Consider the following 24,532-nt stretch of genomic DNA (forward strand, 5'->3'; position numbering starts at 1 on the left):
TGCCTTGAGATGTAGATGTTTGACGTCATCCCAAAAACGCTCCCAACAAGCTTCATCCAGAGATCATCCTCAAGTCATGACCAAAATAAACCTGACCATACCCTCGGTCGAACCACCAACTCCAGCAGTTCCATCGCCAGCTCCTTCGAACGGTACTTCTTATTTCGATATGGATGTCCCAGACGACGCGTCGACCGCTGGGATGTTGACGCCGGGAGGCTCAAGGCCGGCTGTTGAGAAGTGAGTTCCGAATCAGTGGCGATTGTAATGATGACCGCTGATCTATGGCTCACAGGTCGATATTTGCGGGATCGAAGATTGTTCATATCAAACGTCCTGATGGTGTTATGTTGTCGAGGAAGGATATTCAGTTCGATAGTGCGTCTGATCCAGTTTGAAACTGTTCATTCTGAATGGGCTAATACGATGTCCAGTGCTCAACACTATCTTCACTGATACCAGGGCTGTATTCACGAGTGCTTATGAAGCTGATCCGCCTTTGCCTCCGGGGCAGGAGAGGCCGAAACTCACTTTCGCTGACCTGTACGTAGAGCACTGAAAAGCTCCGGACTACTGTGCTAACGGTTTCACAGATACATTGAAGCCATGGCGAAGAGTAGTAAGTGTTCTAAGCTGCTACGCGAGAAGTTTGCGAATGAGAGAACGTCGGCTGTGGCTATCGCCCAGATCTCATTGCTGGTGAACGTGGGCAGGATAAACACCACCCTTACCTGTGCGTCACTTGATTTACGGCCTGTTTGAACTCGCTAACACATTCATGCCAGTCTTTCCGGAGATGCGTGCCCAGCTCCGTACATACCACCCAGTACCTGTCCTCCAGGCCCAAGCCTCGGCTCAGAACGCAAAACAACTCCAAGATGCGCCCCGCCTCAAGTATATTCTCAAAGGGGCCGCCGAAGACCGTGCCGGCGAACCCCAAACATGGGATGCTCTCCTCGAACGCATGGTGCAGACCGCCCAACGCCCAACCACGAACCCCATCAACCTGATCTTCCTGTTCGCAACCTATGCGCCGAAACTCACCGAACAACACTTCGCCCCGCCACGTGAGTTTTATGACTTGTTCACGCGGACTGGGCTGAGTAGCTTGAGTCGTGCGAATGCGTTTTTGTGGTTGTGTTGGCATTACTTAGAAACGTCTGGTGCTGCAGCGGATACGGCGAGTAATCCGTTCGGGGCACCAGATGTTGAGGGGACGGTCAGGCTGCCAAAGATGGTACATTTGACGGAGGAACAGGTCGCGTTGGAGAACGTTGATACGGAGGAAGAGTTGGCGTACGCACAGAGGATGGCGGAAGAGAGAAGAAGTATGTGGCCCATTTTCGATGTACCAAAGGTGGAACTAACGTTAGATCCATAGAATACCTCGAGACTGCACCCATCAGCGCGAATGCCTCACCTCGTCCGTCACCTGGGCCACAGAGTCGTACTCCCGGTGGACGACGACCGAAGACGGGTGGCGGAACACCGCGACCGAGTGGCCTTAGCCAACTTACGGATGAGGACCGTGCTGCCGCTGAAGGGTTGGCGGCTCTGTTACGCGGAAGTCCATTGCCGGATTCGAGGGCTGCATCGCCGTTGCCGCCGATGCTTGGTGTTGAACATGCGAGACCGAGTCATGGAGGTGCGATGAGTGTTGGAAGCCTCCTTGCTGATCCTGAGCCTTCCGCTCCCACCCGTATGTCCTGTTCGAAGTTCACCGTTCAATGAGGTTGCTAATGCATTGAATGCAGTCCGCTCCTCAGCCCGTAACCGAAAACGCAAGCAACCCTACGACTTCGGCGACGGCGAAGCGCAAGCTGGCGCCGAGCCAGTTGAACGGGAAGATCAGCCGGATTCGAGGGAGAGTGATATGTTGAGAGCCAAGATCGAGGATGAGATTGCGGCAAGGAGGAGGGAGCAAACAATTGCGAGGAGGGAGGCGAGGTTGAGGGAGGGTGCGATTCGGAGAGGTGAGTCAATGTTTTCAGATAGAGTTGAAGGAGCCAAGCTGACTATGTGACAGAGTTCAGCAGGACGCAGAATAAGGATCCATTAGAGGAGAGTGATTGGGGTGAGGAAAGTGATAGTGATGGAGGAGAGGAGGCAAGGAGTATGGTGAAGGCGCTTCAGAGAGCGGAGAAGAGGACGAGAGAGTGATTTGTGGAGGACAGGAAAGGGAGAGGGATACGAGATACGACTGGGAAGGGAGCGGCAGGTGGATTTAGCAGAGTTTAGGATGCAATAAATGATTGTTTCGATAGATGTGCCGAGCAAGATAGAACGACTCCAGCAAGGAGGAAACATATGCCACACCTATACGGCGAAAATACATCTGCTTGAATTTTCTGACCGTCCTCTATGTATTACTTCTCAGGCGTCTCGACGGTTCCCACACCCGCCACTCCGTGCGGTTGACTCCAGCTGCTGCGCCACGCCACGTACTATATAACCTCCTCGCCCCCACGTCCCTCAGCGCTCCCCATCTCTTATGCACGGGCATTACGAGCAGCAGTGAAGACTTTGTCTGAGCTCTTGTTTTTGCTAGTTGAAAACTAATTTAAGACCGCTCCTACCTGGGTTCGCTCGGGTAGGGAATCTTTGGAAACATACTTTCTCCGGAAGGATCTTCTGCTGTCGGGTTCGTTTGTACGTGACGCATACGAGCCTTGTGGTCGATGATGCTTTGAGTGATGGTCTTTGTTCTTTGCGAACGGTGTTGTTACATGATGTCATTCTTCGTCGTCGCTTACGCGTTCGCTTATGGCCTTGAGCTGTCGCGGTGCCAAATTGCACCGACTACCAACGCTGTTGTCCAATCATTAGTACCCATAGACAATAGCGCTTTTCGATAGATTTGCACCACCACGACTACCTGTTTGTAATCTTCTCCCGAACCACACACCCGAAACGTTGAGTTTGGTCACTGCAACCAAGTGTACATGTAGCCCAGAACATCTTGTAAGGATTGGTAAATTTGATAACACTCTTCCCGAGTGTACTTCCTACAGACGCTTGAAAGAACAAGCAGGAGCCTTGGGTTATCGACAAGTTCTATTCTCAGTTCGGAATTTGGGCAGGAGCACGCGTTCGCCATCGTCGTTGGCTGTAATGGCCTTCGAGATCCCAACTCTGCTTGGCAGTTTTGGCTACAGCCTCGCATTGATTGCCATCATGGGTATGACAACATACGTAATATTAGATCACAAAGGTATCCCCTTAATGACTCCCAAACATACCCAAAACGCCTGCCCGACCCACCCTTCCCAATAACCACGCTCCGCCCAGATCCCCACACTCGTTCTAATTTGTCCCATCTTCCGCCACCAGAATGCCGAACCTTCTTTAGGGTTCAACGCCGTTCATAGCCGCACCAATGATCCTCTCCACAACCCACCCAACATCAACACCTTCCCGATTCTTCCCAAAGACCTTAACCTTTCCCTCCCCGCTCACCACAAACGTCGCACAAGCAACCTTGACAATCTCTACACCATCCTCGTCGAGAGACATCCCTGTCGCGCATTCGAGATGCTTCTGTAGTACAGGCATGGTTGTAGAGGACATGTCAGCAGCGTGTTCGCGGATGGATGCGAGGTCACCACCAGGGATGGAGATGGTGAAGCGTTTGCAGCCGACTGAAGGTAGTGAGTACGTGAGCTGTAATGGCCCGGTGAGCTCTGTCGCTCTAGATAAGTATGGATCGAGGAATGTCGACTGTAACGCGCTCGACGGGATCCGTAGCGCTGTACAGCGCGCATCGAACCGTGTCGTAAGATAATGCGTAAACACCGCTGTCACAGCCGCCGGTACCCTCAGCAACAATAATGGGAAGTGATCAAAAGCAGTCGCTGTTTCCCTTGTCGTGTAATCTCGCTTCCTCTTTCGACTTCCTTCCAATACCTCCGCGTTCGTTGTTGGGGGTAGTAAGAGGGCGTGGTAGCCTTTCTTTCCACCATCAAACGAAACGACGAAATCGACCACGCCTGACACGTCGTCCTTTGTAGCCTTTACATGGTCCAACTCCTTTCCGGCATTCTCGTCTGCTACTACAGCGGCGGCGGATGATGTTAGGGATTGCCGAACCAGCTTGGTTAATTCGCGGCCATGAGTCGGAAGAGAGATGAGTCCGAAGCCATAGAGAGGGGATAGACGGAAAAGGGAGTATGAGGTATCGTAGACAGCGTCTGGGTATACTGGTGCTTGTGGCATGGCGGGTATGGGTTGCGGGTTCCCAGGGGTTGTTTTGGTGAAGTACGCGACTTTTCCCCCGGATTTGGATGATCTTCAAGTCTACGTTACACCCGCACTTCATACAACGTCGGATTGACCATGACGGCGACTTTGTGGAATCCGAGCACCCTACTGGCGTTAGGAGATGGAAAAAGTGAGGAGACGTTCGGTGTGGTGATCCTGAATCAACCTATTGGAGATGATGCTGAACTATTTGGTCGGATATGGCGGAACGGTACACTCTCGACGTTCTCCTCTCGTGCAAGGCTAACTGAGGAATAAAGCGGCTGTTAGGGTGTGTGCAGATGGTGGTTCCAACCGGTTGTATGACCATGACTCCAATTACGTGCCAGACTACATCACTGGCGACCTTGACTCCATCCGTCCCGAAGTACGGCAGCACTATCAACAAAATCACAACATCCCGGTCGTGGAGGACGGCGACCAATACGCCACAGATTTCGGGAAGAGCATCAAACTGATACAAAAGCTCCCGGAAAAGGAACGACCGCAAAGCATTGTCGCCCTCCCCGCCTTCGGGGGCCGTGTCGACCAATCCATCCACGCAATCCAGACCCTCTACGAATGTGCGCAGCAAGGCATCCGTCTCTACCTCCTCTCCAGCGAGAACGTTACATTCCTCCTCGAACCTGGCCCCAACAAAATTGTATTGGATAAGCAATTGTTGGGACCTGCGTGTGGAGTTATGCCGGTGGGAGAGCCGGTGAGGTGTACGACGAGCGGATTAAGGTGGAATCTGGAGGGGGAGGAGATGAGGTTTGGGGGGTTGGTTAGCACGAGTAATCTTGTGGATGGGGACGTGGTGGAAGTTGAGACAGACAAACGTGTCCTATGGACCGTGGAGTTTAGGAAGACACAGATCTGAAGGAACGGACGAGGTGCACGATGTATGTGATGCAACGTGCGTTGAGGGTATTAGTGCTCGATATCTATGCTTGACATGCAATTTAACTTCCTCCCGTCTTTTGTCCCTTTTGCTGCAGTAAATTACACAAACCTCCCAGACCGAGGCAATTCCCCCTCCCTCCCCCAGCCAAAAGTCTCCATAACCTGCGCCAACCCCTCCCCGACCTTCCTATACAAAGTCTTAACCAAACCCGTCCTCTTCTCATTTCTCATCTCTGTTCCTCGCACACCATCTGCGCCGATCGTTGGGAGTACCATCTCGCCGGCAGAGAGGGAGACGAAGAGAGTGACGGGGACGAGCCAGACGCAAAGGCCGAAGAAGGAGGCAATCTCGGCGAAGGAGGGGGCTGAGGGGAGGGGGTTACTGGAGGAGAAGCGGGAGCCGGGGGAGAGGTTGGGGATGGATTGTGAGGTGGAGAAATGGCGGAACCAGAGGAAGTGGTCGAGGAAGACGAGGACTGTTTGCACGATTAGCGCTCCATTACATAAGTGAGAGGAAATCGATACGGACCGCCTGATGCGATGAATTGAGGAGAAGACAGGTTGATGTAAGGGAATGAAGCGAGGTTCGTCAAGTAGACGACATGACAAACAATTCCAACGATGGTGAGGAAGAACGGGAAACCGTCCAGGAGGAGGAGTAGGACGTGCGTAGCGAGGATAGCGTAGATTATTCGTCGAATAATGCGTTTTGAGAATTGTGAGTGTTCTTCTACGAACTCGCTCATGTAATACAACCCCGAGGCTGTTTCGTACGTGTCAGCATTCACTCACGGATCAGGCCGAAAGAGAACGGACCTACGGAGAGGGTGAGGAAGATGAAGCCAAGAACTCCACCGAGGTATGATATTGGTGTTAGGATCCACATTGCGATAGTTTTGGTTGGTGGTGAGGGTGTATTGTGGTGTGGAAGCGGGAGTCTCGGGACTTTTGGAATTCGAAGGGTTCACGCGCCAAACCTTATTTCTGGGCGTCTGGCCGTTGACCGCGTTGTCAGGGTGGTTGGAGCAACTGTTCCAAGGCAAAAGACGGGAAAAAACAACGACGAGGGAATAGAAAAAGGCCTACAACTGACCACGACCATCGCACTCGGGCTTCTTCTATGCCCTGTACGTCGGTGCGCGGTATGAGGCAACGCCCTGTGCCTTGCGCCGTCGCCGTCGAATCATAACCCCGAGAAAAAAGTCAACCCCGGCTTCCTTCTCTCATTCACAATGGCCGACACCAAGACCTACGTTTCCTATGACCAGATCCATGAGCTGTGTCAACAAACCGCGAAGGACATCCTCGAGAAGTTCCGCCCTGACCTCATGGTCGCCATCGGCGGTGGAGGATTCATCCCCGCACGGATGTTGAGGACTTTCTTGAAGCGAGAGGGGAGCAAGAATATCCCGATTCAGGCGATTGGGTTGAGCTTGTATGAGGATATGAATGTTGCGGGACATGAGGAGGACATGATCGGCAAGGAAGTCGTTCGCACGCAATGGCTCGACTTCTCCTCTCTCCACGGCACAAACCTCGTCGGCAAACGCGTCCTCATCGTCGATGAAGTCGATGACACCCGAACGACCCTCCACTACGCCGTCCGCGAACTCCAAAAAGACGTCACCGAGCAAGCTAAGAAACTCGGCGTGGCTGATGAGACAAAGTTCGGAATCTTCGTCGTGCATAACAAGAATAAGGAGAAGAGGGCGGAATTGCCGGAGGAGTTGATGAGGGAGAGGTATTTCGCCGGAGAGCATGTTGGGGATGCGTGGATCTGTTATCCGTGGGAGGCGATGGAGATTCGGGACCATACGAAGAAGGCGGATGCGCGGCAGGTTGCTGCTGCTGCTGCTCCCGCTCCCACACCTGCACCTGCACCCGCACAGGCTGAGGGATTCGTGAAAAGAGAATGCACCTTGACCCGCGACACCAACGAGACGAAGATCAAGGTCGCCCTCTCCCTCGACGGTGGCTCCCTCCCCTCCTTCGACGGCGCCGCCAACACCGAACACGCCACCCAAGTCACCGGCGCCCAATCCATCTCCGTCAACACCGGTATCGGATTCCTCGACCACATGTACCACGCCCTCGCCAAGCACGGAGGCTGGTCCCTCTTCATCGAGGCTCACGGAGATATCCACATCGATGACCACCACACCGCCGAAGACACTGCCCTCGCACTCGGTGCCGCATTCAAGAAAGCCCTTGGTCCCATCAAGGGTGTCCGCCGTTTCGGATCCGGTTTCGCACCCCTCGACGAGGCATTGTCCCGCGCCGTCGTCGACCTCTCTAACCGTCCCTACTGTGTCACCGACCTCAACCTCCGTCGCGAGAAGGTTGGCGCGCTGTCATGTGAGATGGTTCCTCACGTCTTGGAGAGTTTTGCGCTTGCGGCGGGAGTCACGATGCATGTTGACTGCTTGAGGGGAGAGAATGATCATCACAGGATTGAGAGTGCATTCAAGGCGTTGGCGGTTGCGATTAAGGAGGCGATTTCGAGGACGGGAGGTAACGACATTCCTTCTACCAAGGGTGTTTTGTCGTAGACACATCGTTATGGACAATAGGGGATAATCAGGGTAAGATAGAACGAGTAATGGCATATGGTTTAGACAGGAAGCTTTCTTCACACGGCTGCGTTCTCTGGGTTCCCTAGTCCGCACTCGTAGTCAGGGGTCGCAAGGGACGCACCCGCCGTGATCAATGAGGTAGTCCGGCTGAGCCAAGCAAACACCAAAACAAAACACCAAGGCTTTCTCCGTCAAAGCAGCAGCATATACCCCTATATCACGATCAGGTCTGTGAGGATACGGGATGGGCGCTGTCAGCTCAAGATCTGAGGATGCGCCTGCTCTGTATCTCCGGGATTCCGCAACGAGTACGTACACGTGTGCTTGAGAGTTATGATGATGTATGCTGACTGGTGTTGGGGATAGTTGCGCTGAAGAGTATTACCGTGTCGAAGGGGGATGCGCCAAGGGAGACTATGTTCACGATCACGCCGAATGTGGAGAGTACGTTTGTTAGTGCGAGGAGTCATGGGGATGCTCTGATTGAGTTTGTTCAGGTATGCGGCAGTCGAAGACTTCTCGTGCATGAAACTAACGACTTTCGCGTACAGGATCCGGATACGGCTTTTCAGACTCAGCTTGCACCGCTGTTGCTTAAGGTTCCCTATGACGATGATCTGAGATTAACGTTCAACTTCGTCCTGCGACGACCCTTGGGTAAGGAGCGGGATACGTGTGTGGAGGGGTTAACGTTCATGAATGCGCCACATCGACAAGAACTCGAGTCGCTCCTCACCAAAGAGTTCGTGATGGACTCGAATCTGCAAAAACATCCCAATGCACGCCTCGTTGCGCAGAGTTTATCGACGGATGGGATGGAAGAGAAGGAGATCCAGTGGAGTTGGGATTGGAATCCGCCCGGTGAGGAGGATGAACGGCATCGTGGGTGGAGAAATACGTGTTGTTTCGTGGAGTATGACAAGACTGCCGATACGTTCGCCATTATCGCATCGTTCGCGTTTTGGGTGTCGAATACGTCGCCGGTGTTGACGACGTTTATGCCGCCGTTGCACTTCCCGATTCCGCTTCTTCCGAATTCCAATGATCCGATGTCTGTTCCCTCAAGTCCGGTGATGGGGAAGCAACATGTACCGCCAAGACTGCATATTCAGACGACTTCGTTTACGAGTGAGGGGAGTGAGACGAAGGTTGGGAGTGATTCGCCGGAGATGAGGACGCCTGTTGCGGAACGGGAGATGACGGTCTTTGGATCTCCGCCGACGAGTACGCAGATGAATATGCCGTCGCTGAGTACGGTTCCGACGAATACCACGGCTATCGCGAACTCAAATACCGAGCCGGAGGATGGACCGTTGTTTAGGGCTACCATCTCGAGTATGGAGAAGCAGACTGTGGAGTTGAAGCAGAAGATTAAGAAGGTTATGAAGCGTGCTCAGGAGGCGGTTGATGCGCACAGGGTGGCCACGAAGGCGGATGAGCGGTTTGTTGAGGCACTTCAGGTTGCTGCTACGTCGAGCACCAGTTTGAAGCCGTTGCTTGATGTGTATATGGAACCTGCGTACCGAGAATTGAGGTACTTTGCCGAAAACAACGCGTATCAACTTCAGCATCGCATCATTGAACCGCTGAGACGGCAGTATGACGCTGACATCAAAACCATGGAAACAAAGAAACGCGATTTCGAGGATGAGTCGAAGGAGTACTACGGATTTCTTTCACGTTACCTCTCCCAAAAATCCGATGCAAAGGAAAAGAAACAAATGCAGTCCGATACAAAATATCAGAAAAAGCGGAAGGATTTCGAACTGCACCGATTCGACTATTACTCGTATATGCAGGATATCCATGGTGGAAGAAAAGAGGCGGAGATCGTGGAGAATGTCACGGAGTATGCGTGGAATCAGTTTGAGCACGTTCAGCAGACCGCACGGACGATCGGGGAGTTGAGGGGTGCGTTGGAGATGTGTCGGAGTGCTGTACAGCAGTCGAAGAAAGATTTCCGAGTGTTACGGACGGAGAGGGAGGAGAGGAGGAGACAGTTGGAGACGGGGGAGGTACCGGCGGAGAAGTCAGAGAAGGAGGCGGCGTATGATACGTATAGCGTCGTTGGAAGCGTTGCGGGGAGTACGGCACCTTTATTGGGTCAGCATGGGCAGTATAGCTCGAGTGAGAGTGAGGGCGTGCCGATTCCGACTGTGACGAATACGACGGCAGCTATGCTCAGCCCCAGCCCGCCGAGCATGTCGAAACCGCAGTTTAAGAGTTTGCCGGAGACGGAATTTAATGCTATCGATGCTGCGAGACGGAAGGAGGGGCTGTTGTGGGCGTTGTCGAGACCTGCTGGACATACTGATCCAAAGGTCGTTCCGAAGATGAATTGGCATAAGTATTGGGTTGTGCTTGCTGGTGGACAGTTGTGTGAGTACTCGAACTGGAAGCAGCAGCCTGAGTTGCATAACGCCATTAACCTCCGAATGGCGACGGTCAGGGAAGCTCGGAGCGCGGATCGGCGATTCTGTTTCGAAGTCATTACACCGCAGTTCAAGAGGGTTTACCAGGCGACGAGTCAGGAGGATATGCAGAGCTGGATCTCGGTTATCTCGAATGCGATTGGGTCGGTGCTTGAAGGCTCGAGTTCGATCAGGCATTTCGAGAAGACGAAGTTTAGGGGGAGTATCGATACTGGGCTTGGCGTGAATGTTGGTGAGGTATTGAGGAGCTCGAGTAAGAAGAGTCCGATGCCGCCTCAGATTCGACCGAGTTCGAGTAATAGACCTCCGCCGCAGCAGACGGGGTATTTTGATGATCCGGCGTTGAAGCACGCGGCGGAGGAAGCCGAGGCATTGAATCTCTTGAAGAAGGTTAGGGAAGCGGATCCGACAAACACCAGCTGTGCGGATTGTGGGAGTCAGAATAAGGCGGAGTGGGTCGCTATCAACTTTGGTGCTGTTGTGTGTATCGAGTGTTCGGGTGTTCACCGCTCGCTTGGTACGCATATCTCGAAGATGCGATCACTTACGCTGGATACGAAGGCTATGACGCCTGACCTTGTGGATCTGCTCGTTGCGCTCGGAAATCGGAAGCATAACACCATTTGGGAGGCGACGTTGGCTGAAATGCCCGGACCCATCGCTGCACCGAAACCGAGCCCGAGTAGTGCGAGAGAGGTGAAGGTTAAGTTCGTTCAGGCAAAGTATGTGCACAGGGCGTATGTCCGCACGACGGATACAGCTTCTGCGAATGCATTGTTGCTTGAGGCTATTCAGAGGAGGGACGTGTTTGTGGCTATGTCGGCGCTCGCTGCGGGCGCTGAGCCGAATGTGAAGAAGCCTGGTACGGAGATGTCGGCTGTGTTGATTGCTATCCTCGCGGCTGTGCCCGAGACCGCTCTTGCTGAGGACAAGCTTGCCACGTCGGCTGAGGCGCACGAGGATTACCATGGGACTTATCCTATCGCTGAATTGCTGCTGCAGAACGGTGCTGAGGTACCGACTCTTACGCACGAGCTGGTAAAGAAGCTTCCATTAAGCGCAAAGATCTACCTCGCACAAAAGGCATCGCGATCAGGTGCGCCTCAGACGCAAAGCACGCCTACACGACAACCTTCCGTCAGGCAGCAGCCGCCCGTGGGTTTGGGATTGATGCAGGGCGGCGGGAGTACGAGTTCGCTGGCGAACGGCTTAGCTGCGATGAATATCAACAACACGAATGGAGTGAAGGGGGTGAATCCTGCTTTGCAGCGCATACCGACCGGGAGTGGGAAAATGCCCAGACTGGCGAGCCCATGATCGAACATTTAGGTAATAAGGCGTGGTGGTGACGATATACTTTTGAGTTTTGGGGGTTTTATGGATGGCGTTACATAATTCTGGGCTTGGAATCTAATGCGTAATCTTGAAGACGCGAACGAGGCCTTCTCAAGAAGGATAATCTAATATGATTGAAGCTTGAAACCAAAAAGCGTTATCGAACACTAAATCCTGGGATATCATAAGAAACGCCAATAAACCGTACCAGCCGGCCGTGCCCCATAATAATGTCATGTCCATATCTTCCTTCATTCCAACATGATAACCTCAACCGCAACGTTTGTAATCGTTGCAACACCCCAAAGGGCCAGGAGACATATTCCAATCTCCCGCGTCATCTTATATCCGCTCCGCGGTACGCTCACCAGCAGGCCAATAAGTGTGACGATCAAAGCACTTGTCGTGGTCACCAACGTAGGACTGAGGCTGATGGGATACGTGTGATCAGGCTCCTTCAGCGTCGCAATGATTCCACTGATGCCAATACCTAACAAAATGTTCATCATCGGTCCACCAATACAGGCAGAGAACGCCATCATGGAAAATCCCATTTTCGCAATCGTGATGTCTGCAATCAAATCACCAAGCGAGTTGCCGACAGCGAATACCGTCAAACCTAAGATAGCCTCTGAGATGCCGAGAATCAAGCCCAACGCACGCAGAACCCCAACGACTTCATTTGCAATCGTAGAGATCCATCCCACGGCCACGATGAACCCCACGTAACTCAAGAAGCTGTGTCCTAAAGGTACCTCACCCGGTTCCGTGAACGTGATCAATAGCCCCAACGGCGCTAACCCAGCGACAAGCGCGTAGAGCATGGGGTGAAGCAACGGTTCATCAAAGAACATGATGAATGTCAAGAACACGGGCGCCATGATGCATTGAACCCCTGTCAACCACCTATTCCATCCCTTCAACATATGCTCGCCAACAGCATCATCTAATGCCTCCAACACTGGAAGGTCATGGTCAAGAATCATTGACCCCGCCGGCGTTGACGCACCGCTCGTCTTCGGCTTCTCTCCTTGTTCTGGATACGTCTCGACGACGGGCAAGGTGATCGTCAAGGCAAACACAGGCACAATAGCCAATAAACTGACAACCTTTCCGCTAAACGGTTTCTCCCAAAAGTTCAACGTCGTGGGAAAGAGCGTTGCGCGTAAGACGATCGGATCGGGTAAGAGTGGTTTCGGCCACCATCGGGGAACGGTTGATTGGGAGATGAGCGGGGTGTTGAGATGGTCGTGGACTTCGCGGACTTCGGCGGCGGGGGAGAGGGGAGGGGTACTCCGTGGACTGGCGTAGCGCTGCGAAGGCGACATAGCAATCGGAGAATGTGAGAAGTGCGCAGTCGGACTCAACATCCGATTCACCCCACCACCTCTCTCCTCGGCTCGGAGTTTTCTGACTCTGTGCGCAGCGATTTCACCACCAGACTCATACTCGTCTTCACTCGCTGTAACTGTGACACTCGGCACAACAGGCACAACATGCTCATCCTGCTTCTTCTTAGTATCGCCAGAATTAGGCGCGGTCGAAACAGGTGTACCGGTATAAATCCTCAGTTGTGGCACATCATCCCTTGGTTTCAGCATGAAATTGGGTGAGTTGACCGGAGCGGCGGGCATTACGGGCTCTTGCTCTTCGGCAGCACTCAACCGCCCTATCGAGAAGTAATCCAACCCCGCACCAGTCACGCTCTGTGCGCGTCCCACGGTGACGCCGATATCGGTATCCGTCGATGAACGGCCGAGGACCGGATACTTCCGGGGTCCAGAGCTAGGAACCACTGGCTGTAATGCGTCAGGATCCGGCACTGCGCCCATACCGACCGTATGTCTCCTCAACCCGTGTCCTCTCGCGTACGCATTCGCAACCATCCCCTGCCTCGGACTAACACTCCTTCCCCTAATCCTCGGGCCCGTCCCAGGACTCAACTGCAACTGATGCGCAACCGCCGAACTCTGCTGTAGTGAGTTAACAATCGACCGAAACTCCAACGCACCAAACAACGAGGGACGGATCCGTGATGGACCATAGTCTGCTGTCCGGACGAGAGCCATAGAAGAATTGAGTTCGCGGTATTCGGACTCCAATTCGCTGTGGTCGTCGGAGGGGGTGGAGGGGCCTGCTTCTTCGTCTTCTTCGGTGATGTCGGTGAGGGCGCGGACGTCGTCTGCCGAGTGGCCGAGGAGGCTGGTGTTTTCGTCTGCAGCCGATTCTTCAGCTTCCTCATTACCATCCAGGAATTCCGCATCTGTGCCAGGCGGCTCAAATTGATGCCGAATGAGTGCTCGTTCCATTCGTCGACGGTGCCGTTTGCGTTCAACGTAAGTAGTTCCCACGACCATGCCCGCGTACACGACATAGTACACAACCATCACCACAGACTCCCAAAGATATAATCGTCCATCCGCCAAAAATCCCGTCGTAAAACATACTGCAACCAAAAAGAACCCAACATCCCTCAGAAAAGCCCTCCTCACAACTCCGAATGGTCGTACGATCGCCATACTCCCCGCCACGACCGCACAAATAAAGCTCGCCGCACCGACGAGTTCGCCGATTGCGAGGGAAGATGAGTGCTGAGAGAAAGAGGCGAAAGTCGAGAACAGGTCGGGAGACCCATTACCAAAAGCGAGAAGGGTAACACCTGCGACTGATTCCGGGAGCGAGAGGGTATGTGATATCGTCGCGAGGTTCGGACAGAAGAAGTCAGAGGAAGCAAGACCGACAGTAGAGAAAAGGGATGCAAGGAGTACGACCTGTGAGGGACCATCGTTAGCAATGTGAATATCCACGTTGGTACTGCAGAAAGATCCGCACCATTCCAATAAGAAGAGACATTCGCACGCCCTTGGGTGCACAGAAGTAGAGTTCAAGGTAGTTGAGGAGGGAGTCAGAGTGACAATGTTTTCGGACGTATGCGCATTTATCTGTGCGTGTGAAGACATCGGCGCACTCCTGTATCTGTCAATCAGCAGCAGCACCACTGTCAGAATATCAACTGAACGTACATGAGCCTTTCCCTTATGTCCAACCAACTCTGCAATCAAATCCCTCTTCTCAACCCCATTGTGCCTTGTCGTGTCAGCCGGCAATCCATACCCACCAACCAACCCCAGGATATAGATCACCGCAATCGTAGCGACAAGAAACACGACGAAAGCACAGCTTCTCCTTGATTTACGCTGGCATTGCGGTTTCATGAGAATTTACCTAGCTGCTCCGTTATCCTTGCGGATATATGCTGGTGGAGGTGCTGGGGATGTATGCTGGTTATACCTGATCAGGATGCAGGGTGCAATTAGGATGGATGATGTCGGTTACGCTGGCTCACGTCGCTTGCAGGGCATGGCTTCGTGTAGATCGTCAACGGCGGGGCGCAGCTGCCTGGCTCAAGTAACATGCAGGCGGGAAGGTTGCATGAGCCGCTGACGAAGGTCTCGGTCAAACCATATGAAGTTGGCTTGTACAAGAGTCTTTTTCAAAGCACTTGGTTTATGTGTTCCCTAGAATGATGTTTTGGTCATGTTGCTTTGGCTTCATAACTGGGGTAACCGCGTAGCAACCACAGGCACAACATTAACGCTCATCAAAACAAAAGCGCGTACAACACTCGTAGACCGATAACCTCGAGGACCATCAGCATACACCCAGGCATAAACCTCCATCAACCAGGCGGAAAGCATCGCAATCATGCCTCGCATCCGCGCAGCACCTTCAACACCCTCTACGCCCGCTCGCGGCTCTCCGCTAAAGCACGCATGCATCCCAACAAACGACGACGAGAACGAAAAGGCCGCTCGTCGCGCAGTACGAGTCGCTCAGGATGACCTCCGTCGTTCTACGATTGTCGCTGCTGCGTCTCCGAGAAAACAATCTATGGCTGTCGGTGGCCCTTCGACCCCCGCACGGAAGGTGAACAGTGTTGACCCAGCTGGAGTGGGAAGAAGTCCGGTTCCGAAGGTACCGGTGTTGGCCAACTTTGAAGAATGGATGAAGATGGCGACAGACAACAAGATCAACGCGGCGAACTCGTGGAACTTTGCGCTGATTGATTACTTCCACGAGATGTCGCTTTTGCGCGAGGGTGATTCTATCAACTTCCAGAAGGCCAGTTGTACTCTGGATGGTTGTGTCAAGATTTACACCTCGCGTGTGGACTCGGTTGCGACGGATACTACAAAACTCTTGTCTGGTTTGGCAACATCGAAACAGTCACGCGACGAGGAAGACCGCGGAGAAGGTGAGGGCGATGAGGATGACGAGGATCGTGAGAAGAACCCTAAGCGACGTGCGGCCCGTGCTGAGGCAACACTCGTCAAGGACTTCTCCTCTATCCAACTCAAGAAGTTCGATCTCGAGTTCTCCGTCGATCCACTCTTCAAGAAGACCTCGGCCGACTTCGACGAGGGAGGAGCGAAGGGACTCCTCCTAAACCACCTCGGTATCAATGAGGAAGGCAAGATCATCTTCGACGCCTCAGATGCCGTCCCAGCCGACGCTGATGATGTCCTCCCGGAAGTAAAGGAAGAGGATGAGGGTGGAAACACTATTGACATCGCTGCCCTCGGCGCCAAATTCTTTGCTGATATGGATGCATTGGATGATATGGACGTCTGCCCTTCCTTGAAGAACTTTGAGTTCCCTGTGGATGGCAGCACAATTACTTTCGACCTTCCTGACCTGAAGCTCCCTGATCTTACCGATGATGCTGCATCAGAAATTGATGGCAATGTTATGGGCGACGACGACGCCCACGGCTTTGGCGAACCGCTTGAGGGCTTCGACAATGACGATGATGTCGCGTTCGGTGAGGGAGGAGACGCGTGGGCTCAGACTGAGTTGCCACCAAACTACGATGGTGGAGAGAACGAGCAGCTCCTCCTGGAGGAGGGTGCAGAACCACTCAAGGATCTCGAGCAAAAGGATGGTTTCGTGATGTCTCTGAACAGTGAAGGTTCCGAAGAAGGTATTTTCGCGTACTTTGACGAAGCACTGCGGAAGAACTGGGCTGGTCCTGAACACTGGAGGATTTCACGGTTGAAGAAGGCGTCAACGTCGACTGGTACCGAACCCAAGAAGAAGAAGGAGAAGGAGGTGTTCTCGATTGACTTCTACGGTGATGATGTTGATGAGGACGTCCTTTTCGCCCCGGGTGGAGCGAATATCAATATGAGCAAGGCCCAGCAGATGCAGCGAAGTCGACACCTGCTACCAGATGATATGGGATTTTCATCAAAGGACTTGCTGAGATTATTCCTGAAACCTAAAGCCACGCTACAAAACCGGAAGAAGAAGCTCGTTGCTGGTGGAGAGAAGGAAGTCAACGAGCACGACATGGACGAAAAATTCTGGGCGGAGCGAGCAGCACAGAATGCCGAAGACGACGTCCCATCCGGTCCATCGTACGACGCCGCATTCTTTGATGACGGAAATGCAGACGCTGGGTTCGGACCTGAGATGGATGATGACGATGATGGTTTCGCTGATGCTGCTGAGACTCTGAGCCAAGCTGCCGAACTCAAGGAAGAGATGGATTTCGGCTCTCAGCTCGTTAGTCAAGGACGGAAAATGAGACCAGAGTATGTCAACTATGCCCGCGTCGCAAAGAAAGTCGACGTCAAGAAGCTCAAAGACAACATCTGGTCCAACCTCGCCATCACGATCCCCGACAACGACGACCCCACGCCTACCCCCGAACCCTCTCTATCGCAGGGAGAAGAAAAGAAATTCACCCAAGTCATCCAGGACCTGCAGAAAGTCTACCCGCAGAAGGAGATGGAAGACGTGTCGACAAGTTTCTGTTTCATCTGTTTGCTGCATCTGGCGAATGAGAAGGGGCTTATTATTCAGAATGAGGGGGTTGGGAATATGGAGGAGTTGATTATTCGGAAGGACATGACGGTGGGGGCTATTGACACCTATTAGTGACTATCTATCCGGTGATTAAGGGAAGGGTGAAATGATGGGATGACTTTGGGAAAGGGTGAAGAGCGTTTGGTCTGTGACTTTGGTTTCTTGGGGAATGAGATAAGGGGTATCATTATCGGTACAGCCGGCTACATTTACATAATACATAACATCCACACATCCAACCCATGCTCAAATCCTCGCCTTCAACCCCTTGATTGTCTTCCCACAATCCGTCCAAATCTCCCTTACCACCTCCCCCGCCGGCTTAATTTCCTTGACTAACCCAACCCCGGTTCCAGCCCACACCACCAACCTCTCATAATCCTTCTTATGCAGCGCTTCTTTGTAGAGTTTCTTGTTTTCCGCTTCGGTCACCCCGTCGATGGTTGTCTTGTTTCTCAGTGCACGACCATCAAAACTCATGGGCCAGCCCGTAGTGCCACGCATATCGTCGAATACGCGGGTACGGGTGGTGCATTGTCCCCCGTCACTCGCCCTAACCAAAACCTCCTTCAACTCCCGTGGTGGAAGCGCCTCGGGTGTCGCGACGAAGCGGGTACCAAATACCCCACCATCAGCACCAAGTGCCAAAACAGACGCAAGGCCACGTCCATCCACCAGTCCGCCGGCTGCGTAGACTGGGATGTGGGAGTGGGTGGTGTGAACCGCATCGATGATCTCGGGGACGAGTGAGGTGAGTCCACACCCCCTCGTCCCGCCATGTCCCCCCGCATCGGATGATTGCGCGACGATCACGTCGACGCCTTGTTCGGCTGCTTTGCGTGCGCTGGTGACTGAGCCGACTTGTGCAAACACTTTCGGAGGTGTAGTCCCAGGTGGTGTTAGGGTGTGGACTGCGTTCACCCAGGGTGTGTAGTCATCCTCCGGTACCGTTGAGAAGACCCATATCGCGCACGGTCTCAATGCCAGGATGGGTGGAAGGACTTTATCCGGATCCGCACCCCAAGCAATGAATCCCACTCCCACTCCGACACCCAATGTCCTTGTATCCTGTACTCCAAGCATCCGCCGCGCCTCCCGGAGCTCGTTCTCGACGGCAGGGATGTCGTACCCTGCCGCGATGAATCCCAAGCCACCGGCTTTGGTCACGGCGACGGCGAGGGCGGCACCGGACACGAAGGCCATTGGGGCGGAGATGACGGGGGATGTCATGTGCGGGAAGAGGTATTCTGGCATGGTTGGGTGGGTTGTTAGGGAGAGGTTTGGCCATGCAGGGGCGCACATAGCCAGCGTCACCCTCGAATTCTCATCCAACCCGTCGGGGCCGCTCCGCTCTCTGATCATGGCCTCCCTCCGCGTCCTCCGTCCAGCCCTCCGCCTCCGCGCTCAACCAACCCTCAACCTCGCACGGCGATCCTACGCCGACATCCCCCGTATCGACCCCGCCAAACCCTCCTCCGGCACACACAGGAAATCAACCCACAAAAAGAAAGAATACCCCTCCATCAAAGGATTCCTCGCAATCGGTGTCGCAGGTTTCGGAGTCTTCACGATCCTTCTCCACCTCCAATCCGCCGAAAACGAAAAACTCAGAGCCGAGAAGGAAAAATTGAAGCTCAAACCAAAGCCAGCTGGGATGACCGCAGGTCCTCAGGCGTTCGCGACTGCGCAGCCGATTAAGAAGGAGGAGGAGAAGTTGACGTCTACGTTTGATCCGGAGCATGTTACGGTTATTTTCGTCCTTGGTGGACCTGGCGCTGGGAAGGGAACCCAGTGCGCGAATTTGGTTCGGGATTATGGGTTTAAACACCTCTCTGCCGGAGACCTCCTCCGCGCTGAACAAGAACGCGAGGGATCACAGTATGGTGAGCTCATCCGTACGCATATCAAGGAAGGTAAGATCGTACCTATGGAAGTCACGATCAAGCTCCTCGAAAAAGCTATGGGCGAGGCTGTGGTGAGGGGATCAACACGCTTTCTCATCGACGGGTTCCCCCGCAAGATGGACCAAGCCGTCGCGTTCGAAAAGAGTGTTTGCCCGTCGAAATTCACACTTTTCTTTACGTGCTCCGAAAGCACGATGCTCTCTCGCCTCCTCCACCGCGGTGAGACATCGGGCCGTGACGACGATAACGTGGAGTCGATCAAGAAGAGGTTCAGGACGTTCGTGGAGACGAGTATGCCTGTTGTGCAGTATTTTGAGGGGAAGGGGAAGGTGTTGAAGGTTAGTTGTGAGGAGAGTGTTGAGGCGGTTTATGGGCAGGTTAGGACGAGGCTTGAGGAGGGGTTGAAGAAGAGAGGGGCGCCCATTGCTAAATAGAGGATATACTGGCGTAACGAGAAGACCTTCGCGATCGGGGGGAGTAGGTAAAATGATATACTTCTTTTTCGACTCGACAATTGAAGCCGTGGTAACCGATTGATGCAAAAAGCAAGAACTAGAAAAAGAACGCCGTAAACCCAAAATCAATGCAAAAGTCTTCTCTCCTCCCCGTCGCCCGCCACACTCCATCCCGCTCCTCACTCAAAGCAAATCATAATCATCCAACTTATCATGATACTTCATAATATTCGCCTTAATCTTCGACGTATCCACCCAACTAACATAATCCTCCAAATTCCTCGTAACAAGATACGCCGGATCCGTCACAACCTCCGGCCCAACCCTGACGTGTCCTTGTTCGACATACGTCACGGCGGCCTTGACAGTCTCGCACATCTTAAGCCTACACATCACGATCGGCAACCTCCTCCTCGCAAACGCCGATACCGTAACCTTATTCTCCACATCACTCATCTTAGTCTTTGTCGTAAGAATCCCCATTTGGTACAGTTTTTCCAGGAGGAGGGATTCGTGTTTTTGTCTGTATGGGTCTTGGGGCGGAAGGAGCGCGAGTCGATGGGCTAGGTGTCGGAGGGAACCGCAGAGACGGTTGTATTTGTGGTAGTCTTCGCGGTTTTGGATGTGGTAGCGGCGCATGACGGCTACGTCGCGGTGGGATTGGTCTTGTTTCCATTGGAGGAAGTCGACTTTGCGGAGGAGCTTGTGTTCGTGGTGTTTGAGTTCTCTCATTTTGTCTGATGGAGAATGGAGGATGGAGGTTGTCGACGTTACCTGGCGAGGATCGAGGACGACTTTTCTTGCGCCACGCTCAGAAATCTGGGATTCAGGCACAAATTTGAACGAAAACACCAAAACTACAAAGACACAGACAAAAGACCATAGACAAAAATGTCCGACTGGGAAAACGAAGAGGTCGAGCAAGACACCGCCGCCGTCCCCACCAAGTCCAAGTGGGACGATGAAGACGCCTCCGACGATGACGTTGCCGACGCCTGGGACGCCGCATCTGACTCCGAATCCGAGAAGCCCAAGAGCAACGAACTCGCCTTTGCCCCACCACCAAAGAAGAAGGGAACCTTGAAACAGAAAATCGCGGAGAAGGAGGCTGCACGTAAGCAAGCCGAGGAGGAGAAGGCTGCGCGTCAGGCTGCGGGCGAGTACAGTGATGAGGAAGACGAGGAGGAGGATCCCCGGGAACGGGCGGAGAGGTTGAGACAGGAGGAGATTGAGAGTGATTTGAGGAATGCTGCGGATTTGTTGGGTGATGTCCGTATCACCCCCGCCGACAAAGTCGCCGCCGTCGCTGCGGGCGGAGACCCATTGGAAGCTCTCAAGACCATCTCCCTCAAGGACAAGGATGACTTCACCAAGCTCTCTGAAGCCCTCGTACCTCTTTTCACCGAGGTCGCGCGTACGCCGTTTTACACCACTTTCTTGCACCAGTTCTTGAGAGACATTACCTGGCCTCTCGACTCGGAGGAGATTAAGAAGTGTGCGTCGAAGCTTACTACGGCTGGTAATGAGAAGCAGAGGGAGGAGAAGGCTGCGCAGGGGAAGAAGAAGGTGAGTAAGAAGCCGGCGCTTGGGGGTGGGGCGATGAAGTTGAGTCAGAGTGGGGCGCCGGATAGGACGAACTACTCGAGATTTGGGGATGATTACGATTTCATGTAGGAGTTGGGAGGTGAAGGAGAATCTTTACAAAACTGATAGAATGGAGTGTGTTTGACCTACATCATGATTGTTCAGGTGTTTCGCGAAACGTACATCCCTTGCCAAGGCTGCACATGTGCGGGTACGTGTGTGCCGTAACGCGGCTGAAGCACGGCCCGGACGCGTCCGGTTCCATGACTCAGTTACCCCTCGGTCACAATTGGGACAGTCTCAACAATCCTGCAGTATGACCCCATCGACGATGTAACGATGCTTAAGCTCGCCTTGCCTCGCCTCGCACGAGTCCCATCCAGAAAGTTCCCACAAAGCGTATGATGTTCCGAGGCTCGGACGGACAATGCCGACGAATACCGGATATAACCTTGTTCAATTGAGCCTTCTCGACCTGAAACTCGCCACCCCTTCCCAACCCGTCATGTATCTCTGACGTTGTTCCCCCTGCATCGCCACTGAAATTGGCCAAACTCAATTTTTGGCGGGCGACGCGGAATTCGCCCCCTTCCCTTTATAAAGGTCAACACCCCCCACCACCTCGACTCCTTCAACAAAAATTGAAAAAGTCTAGCAATCATGGCTGACGGTCTTTCTAACCAATTTAACAACATGAACGTCAACGGTGGCAATTCCGGTTCTACTCGTTCTGCATACATCCCTCCTCACATGCGTGGAAAGGTTGCTGCGCAGTCCCAGGCTGGTTCCGGGTACGCGCCTTCTGCTCCTGCTGCTGCCGCTGCTGCTCCTCCTCACGACAACTGGGACTCTGCTGCTCCTGGTCCTCCTCGCACTTACGCCCCTCGCGCTGGTGGCTGGAACTCTGAGCGCACCGGCGGCTACGGCGGTGGTGAGCGTGGCTCCTACGGTGGTGGTGCCCGCGCTTACGGTGGTGGTGGTGGTATGGGCCGCGTCGCTGGTGAGGGTGAGTGGCGTGAAGGCAAGCACGTCCCCGGACAGCCCAACCAGCGTGTCGAGCTCGAGCTCTTCGGTACCGCCGACGACCCGACCAAGCAGCACACCGGTATCAACTTCGGCAACTACGAGGACATTCCCGTTGAGGCTTCCGGTGAGGACGTCCCTGAGCCCGTCAACACCTTCACCAAGGACCACTTGGATGAGCACCTTCTCGAGAACATTGCGTTGGCTCGCTACGCTTCGCCCACTCCCGTCCAGAAGTACTCTATCCCCATTGTCGCCAACGGCCGTGACTTGATGGCCTGTGCCCAGACCGGTTCCGGAAAGACTGGTGGTTTCCTTTTCCCCATTGTGTCCAATGCGTTCAAGTCTGGACCTATCGCCGTCCCTGCTGGCGCTGGCGCTACCTACGGCCGTTCCCGCAAGGCTTACCCTACCACCCTTATTCTTGCTCCCACCCGTGAGTTGGTCCTCCAGATCCACGAGGAGGCTCGCAAGTTCACCTACCGTTCTTGGGTCAAGCCCGCCGTCGTTTACGGTGGTGCCGACATTGGCTCCCAGCTCCGCCAGATCGAGCGCGGCTGTGACCTTCTCACCGCCACCCCCGGTCGTCTCGTTGACCTCCTCGAGCGTGGCCGTATCTCCCTTGCCAACATCAAGTTCTTGGTTCTTGACGAGGCTGACCGCATGTTGGACATGGGTTTCGAGCCCCAAATCCGTCGTATCGTCGAGGGATCCGAGATGCCTGGCGTCACTGAGCGCCAGACTCTCATGTTCTCCGCTACCTTCCCTCGTGAGATTCAGGCTCTCGCTCGCGACTTCTTGAAGGACTACGTTTTCTTGTCCGTCGGTCGTGTTGGATCCACCTCTGAGAACATTACCCAGAAGGTCGAGTACGTCGAGGACATGGACAAGCGTTCCGTTCTTCTTGACATCCTCCACACTCTCCCCGGAGGTGGTTTGACCCTCATCTTCGTCGAGACCAAGCGTCTTGCTGACTCTTTGTCCGACTGGTTGATCAACTCCAACTTCCCCGCCACCTCCATTCACGGTGACCGTACCCAGCGCGAGCGTGAGCGTGCCTTGGACATGTTCCGTTCCGGCCGTTGCCCTATCCTCGTCGCCACCGCTGTTGCTGCCCGTGGTCTCGATATCTCCAACGTTACTCACGTCATCAACTACGACCTCCCCTCCGACATTGATGACTACGTCCACCGTATCGGTCGTACCGGTCGTGCCGGTAACACCGGTCTCGCCACCTCTTTCTTCAACCGCGGTAACCGCAACATCACCCGTGAGTTGATCGACCTCTTGTCTGAAGCTAAGCAGGAGGTCCCTGCTTTCCTCGAGGCTATTGCTCGTGAGGGTGGATCTGGCTTCTCTTCTCGTGGCCGTGGCCGTGGTGGAAGCCGTGGTGGTCCTACCCGTGATGTCCGTAAGTTCGGCGGTGGCTTCGGCGGAGGATCCGGCGGAGGATCCTCTGGTGGATACGGTTCTGCCCCTGCTCCTGCCTACGGCGGTGGTAGTGGTGGTGCTGGCTACGGTGCCCCCGCTTACGGAGCCCCCTCCGGTGGCGGTTACGGTGGAGGTTACGGCGGAGGCTACGGTGGTTCCTCCGGCGGTAACAACTCCTGGTGGTAAACCAGTCCTTACTGCCTACGTTGAGGCTGTGAGGTAACGTGTGTACATATTGATTGTTTCTGCATTTGTTTCGTTCTGCAACGCGCATATCAAAAAGACAGGTCATGGGGCATTTTGGGAATTAGGGTTACTACGGCGTTTTTGTTTTTCAGGTTCCTATGGTCGTTTTCAGGGATGCCTTTCACCCCACACGCGGGGTTCTCACTTGCATTCATGAAGAAGATTTGGAGCGGAAAACGAAAAAGGTGGAGATGAAGTTGCATACGTTGACGCTGTGATACCCAACACTTGACTCCTTAGCTTCTAAGGGTCATGGACAAAAAGTTTCTGAGTTGCCTGATGTGTCTTTTCTTTTCGTGTGCATTGGCGTTATCGTTATTTGTTATTTGGTTTTTCTTATCCTAGGAGCTGGGCTTTCGCGGGTCAACTTTTCTGTGAGGTCTTCAGTGGAAGATTGGTGGTCATGAGATGGTCCTCCAAAGGCATATTTAGACAAAGATTGTCATGTCGATGTGCATGAGGAGGATATAGTTGATACATTATATAGACTTCGAGGGAAAGCTTGCGGACGAGCTCCTTGCTTAATTCGATATTTACCG

General features: G+C 53.7%; 13 protein-coding genes across 13 annotated transcripts; 8 read left to right on the plus strand and 5 right to left on the minus strand.

Moving 5' to 3' along the window:
• Window positions 1-169: 169 nt before the first annotated feature.
• Window positions 170-2,160, plus strand: SAICODRAFT_5232 (uncharacterized protein; the record flags this gene model as incomplete). The annotated part of the gene is made up of 8 exons (XM_019169133.1): window positions 170-240; window positions 296-378; window positions 435-543; window positions 594-733; window positions 786-1,328; window positions 1,382-1,699; window positions 1,755-1,973; window positions 2,027-2,160. 8 exons carry the CDS (start codon window positions 170-172, stop codon window positions 2,158-2,160), a joined length of 1,617 nt encoding a protein of 538 aa, XP_019026397.1.
• A 1,055-nt stretch (window positions 2,161-3,215) lies between these two features.
• Window positions 3,216-4,238, minus strand: SAICODRAFT_17044 (uncharacterized protein). Its single transcript, XM_019165740.1, has one exon. It carries the CDS (start codon window positions 4,210-4,212, stop codon window positions 3,346-3,348), a length of 867 nt encoding a protein of 288 aa, XP_019026398.1. The 5' UTR covers window positions 4,213-4,238; the 3' UTR covers window positions 3,216-3,345.
• Window positions 4,239-4,332: 94 nt separating this feature from the next.
• SAICODRAFT_52815 (Thiamin pyrophosphokinase) lies at window positions 4,333-5,119 on the plus strand (the record flags this gene model as incomplete). The annotated part of the gene is made up of 2 exons (XM_019169171.1): window positions 4,333-4,468; window positions 4,518-5,119. 2 exons carry the CDS (start codon window positions 4,333-4,335, stop codon window positions 5,117-5,119), a joined length of 738 nt encoding a protein of 245 aa, XP_019026399.1.
• Window positions 5,120-5,241: 122 nt separating this feature from the next.
• SAICODRAFT_52595 (transmembrane adaptor Erv26) lies at window positions 5,242-6,028 on the minus strand (the record flags this gene model as incomplete). Its single annotated transcript, XM_019169152.1, has 3 exons — window positions 5,242-5,618; window positions 5,672-5,905; window positions 5,959-6,028. 3 exons carry the CDS (start codon window positions 6,026-6,028, stop codon window positions 5,242-5,244), a joined length of 681 nt encoding a protein of 226 aa, XP_019026400.1.
• Window positions 6,029-6,451: 423 nt separating this feature from the next.
• On the plus strand, window positions 6,452-7,757 carry SAICODRAFT_28954 (IGPD-domain-containing protein). Its single transcript, XM_019167275.1, has one exon. The coding sequence runs from the start codon at window positions 6,471-6,473 to the stop codon at window positions 7,689-7,691; it is 1,221 nt and encodes a 406-aa protein (XP_019026401.1). The 5' UTR covers window positions 6,452-6,470; the 3' UTR covers window positions 7,692-7,757.
• A 121-nt stretch (window positions 7,758-7,878) lies between these two features.
• Window positions 7,879-11,671, plus strand: SAICODRAFT_69303 (ArfGap-domain-containing protein). Its single transcript, XM_019170466.1, has 3 exons — window positions 7,879-8,023; window positions 8,082-8,212; window positions 8,267-11,671. Exons 1-3 carry the CDS (start codon window positions 7,960-7,962, stop codon window positions 11,462-11,464), a joined length of 3,393 nt encoding a protein of 1,130 aa, XP_019026402.1. The 5' UTR covers window positions 7,879-7,959; the 3' UTR covers window positions 11,465-11,671.
• A 62-nt stretch (window positions 11,672-11,733) lies between these two features.
• On the minus strand, window positions 11,734-14,697 carry SAICODRAFT_5238 (uncharacterized protein; the record flags this gene model as incomplete). Its single annotated transcript, XM_019169138.1, has 3 exons — window positions 11,734-14,253; window positions 14,315-14,452; window positions 14,506-14,697. The coding sequence occupies 3 exons, from the start codon at window positions 14,695-14,697 to the stop codon at window positions 11,734-11,736; spliced, it is 2,850 nt and encodes a 949-aa protein (XP_019026403.1).
• A 340-nt stretch (window positions 14,698-15,037) lies between these two features.
• Window positions 15,038-17,598, plus strand: SAICODRAFT_28955 (barren). Its single transcript, XM_019167276.1, has one exon. It carries the CDS (start codon window positions 15,188-15,190, stop codon window positions 17,420-17,422), a length of 2,235 nt encoding a protein of 744 aa, XP_019026404.1. The 5' UTR covers window positions 15,038-15,187; the 3' UTR covers window positions 17,423-17,598.
• SAICODRAFT_52937 (inosine monophosphate dehydrogenase) lies at window positions 17,597-18,580 on the minus strand (the record flags this gene model as incomplete). Its single annotated transcript, XM_019169182.1, has 1 exon — window positions 17,597-18,580. The coding sequence occupies one exon, from the start codon at window positions 18,578-18,580 to the stop codon at window positions 17,597-17,599; it is 984 nt and encodes a 327-aa protein (XP_019026405.1).
• A 424-nt stretch (window positions 18,581-19,004) lies between these two features.
• On the plus strand, window positions 19,005-19,688 carry SAICODRAFT_52613 (uridylate kinase; the record flags this gene model as incomplete). The annotated part of the gene is made up of 1 exon (XM_019169153.1): window positions 19,005-19,688. One exon carries the CDS (start codon window positions 19,005-19,007, stop codon window positions 19,686-19,688), a length of 684 nt encoding a protein of 227 aa, XP_019026406.1.
• Window positions 19,689-19,755: 67 nt separating this feature from the next.
• On the minus strand, window positions 19,756-20,354 carry SAICODRAFT_28956 (alpha-L RNA-binding motif-containing protein). Its single transcript, XM_019167277.1, has one exon. It carries the CDS (start codon window positions 20,346-20,348, stop codon window positions 19,893-19,895), a length of 456 nt encoding a protein of 151 aa, XP_019026407.1. The 5' UTR covers window positions 20,349-20,354; the 3' UTR covers window positions 19,756-19,892.
• A 242-nt stretch (window positions 20,355-20,596) lies between these two features.
• Window positions 20,597-21,383, plus strand: SAICODRAFT_17054 (translation initiation factor eIF3 subunit; the record flags this gene model as incomplete). The annotated part of the gene is made up of 1 exon (XM_019165741.1): window positions 20,597-21,383. Exon 1 carries the CDS (start codon window positions 20,601-20,603, stop codon window positions 21,381-21,383), a length of 783 nt encoding a protein of 260 aa, XP_019026408.1. The 5' UTR covers window positions 20,597-20,600.
• A 603-nt stretch (window positions 21,384-21,986) lies between these two features.
• On the plus strand, window positions 21,987-23,933 carry SAICODRAFT_53108 (DEAD-domain-containing protein; the record flags this gene model as incomplete). Its single annotated transcript, XM_019169196.1, has 1 exon — window positions 21,987-23,933. The coding sequence occupies one exon, from the start codon at window positions 21,987-21,989 to the stop codon at window positions 23,931-23,933; it is 1,947 nt and encodes a 648-aa protein (XP_019026409.1).
• Between the last annotated feature and the right edge of the window lie 599 nt (window positions 23,934-24,532).

This window comes from Saitoella complicata (genome assembly GCF_001661265.1).
Source record: "Saitoella complicata NRRL Y-17804 unplaced genomic scaffold SAICOscaffold_3, whole genome shotgun sequence".
Classification (NCBI taxonomy): domain Eukaryota; kingdom Fungi; phylum Ascomycota; class Saitoellomycetes; order Saitoellales; family Saitoellaceae; genus Saitoella; species Saitoella complicata.

Bases quoted from the DNA above. Each gene is read 5' to 3' on its own strand.
- SAICODRAFT_28956 (XM_019167277.1), bottom strand. From the start codon at position 20,348: ATGCGCCGCTACCACATCCAAAACCGCGAAGACTACCACAAATACAAC.
- SAICODRAFT_17044 (XM_019165740.1), bottom strand. From the start codon at position 4,212: ATGCCACAAGCACCAGTATACCCAGACGCTGTCTACGATACCTCATAC.
- SAICODRAFT_28955 (XM_019167276.1), top strand. From the start codon at position 15,188: ATGCCTCGCATCCGCGCAGCACCTTCAACACCCTCTACGCCCGCTCGC.
- SAICODRAFT_69303 (XM_019170466.1), top strand. From the start codon at position 7,960: ATGGGCGCTGTCAGCTCAAGATCTGAGGATGCGCCTGCTCTGTATCTC. The intron at 8,024-8,081 runs GTACGTACACGT...TGTTGGGGATAG, and splicing joins TCTCCGGGATTCCGCAACGA to TTGCGCTGAAGAGTATTACC. The intron at 8,213-8,266 runs GTATGCGGCAGT...TTTCGCGTACAG, and splicing joins CTCTGATTGAGTTTGTTCAG to GATCCGGATACGGCTTTTCA.
- SAICODRAFT_28954 (XM_019167275.1), top strand. From the start codon at position 6,471: ATGGTCGCCATCGGCGGTGGAGGATTCATCCCCGCACGGATGTTGAGG.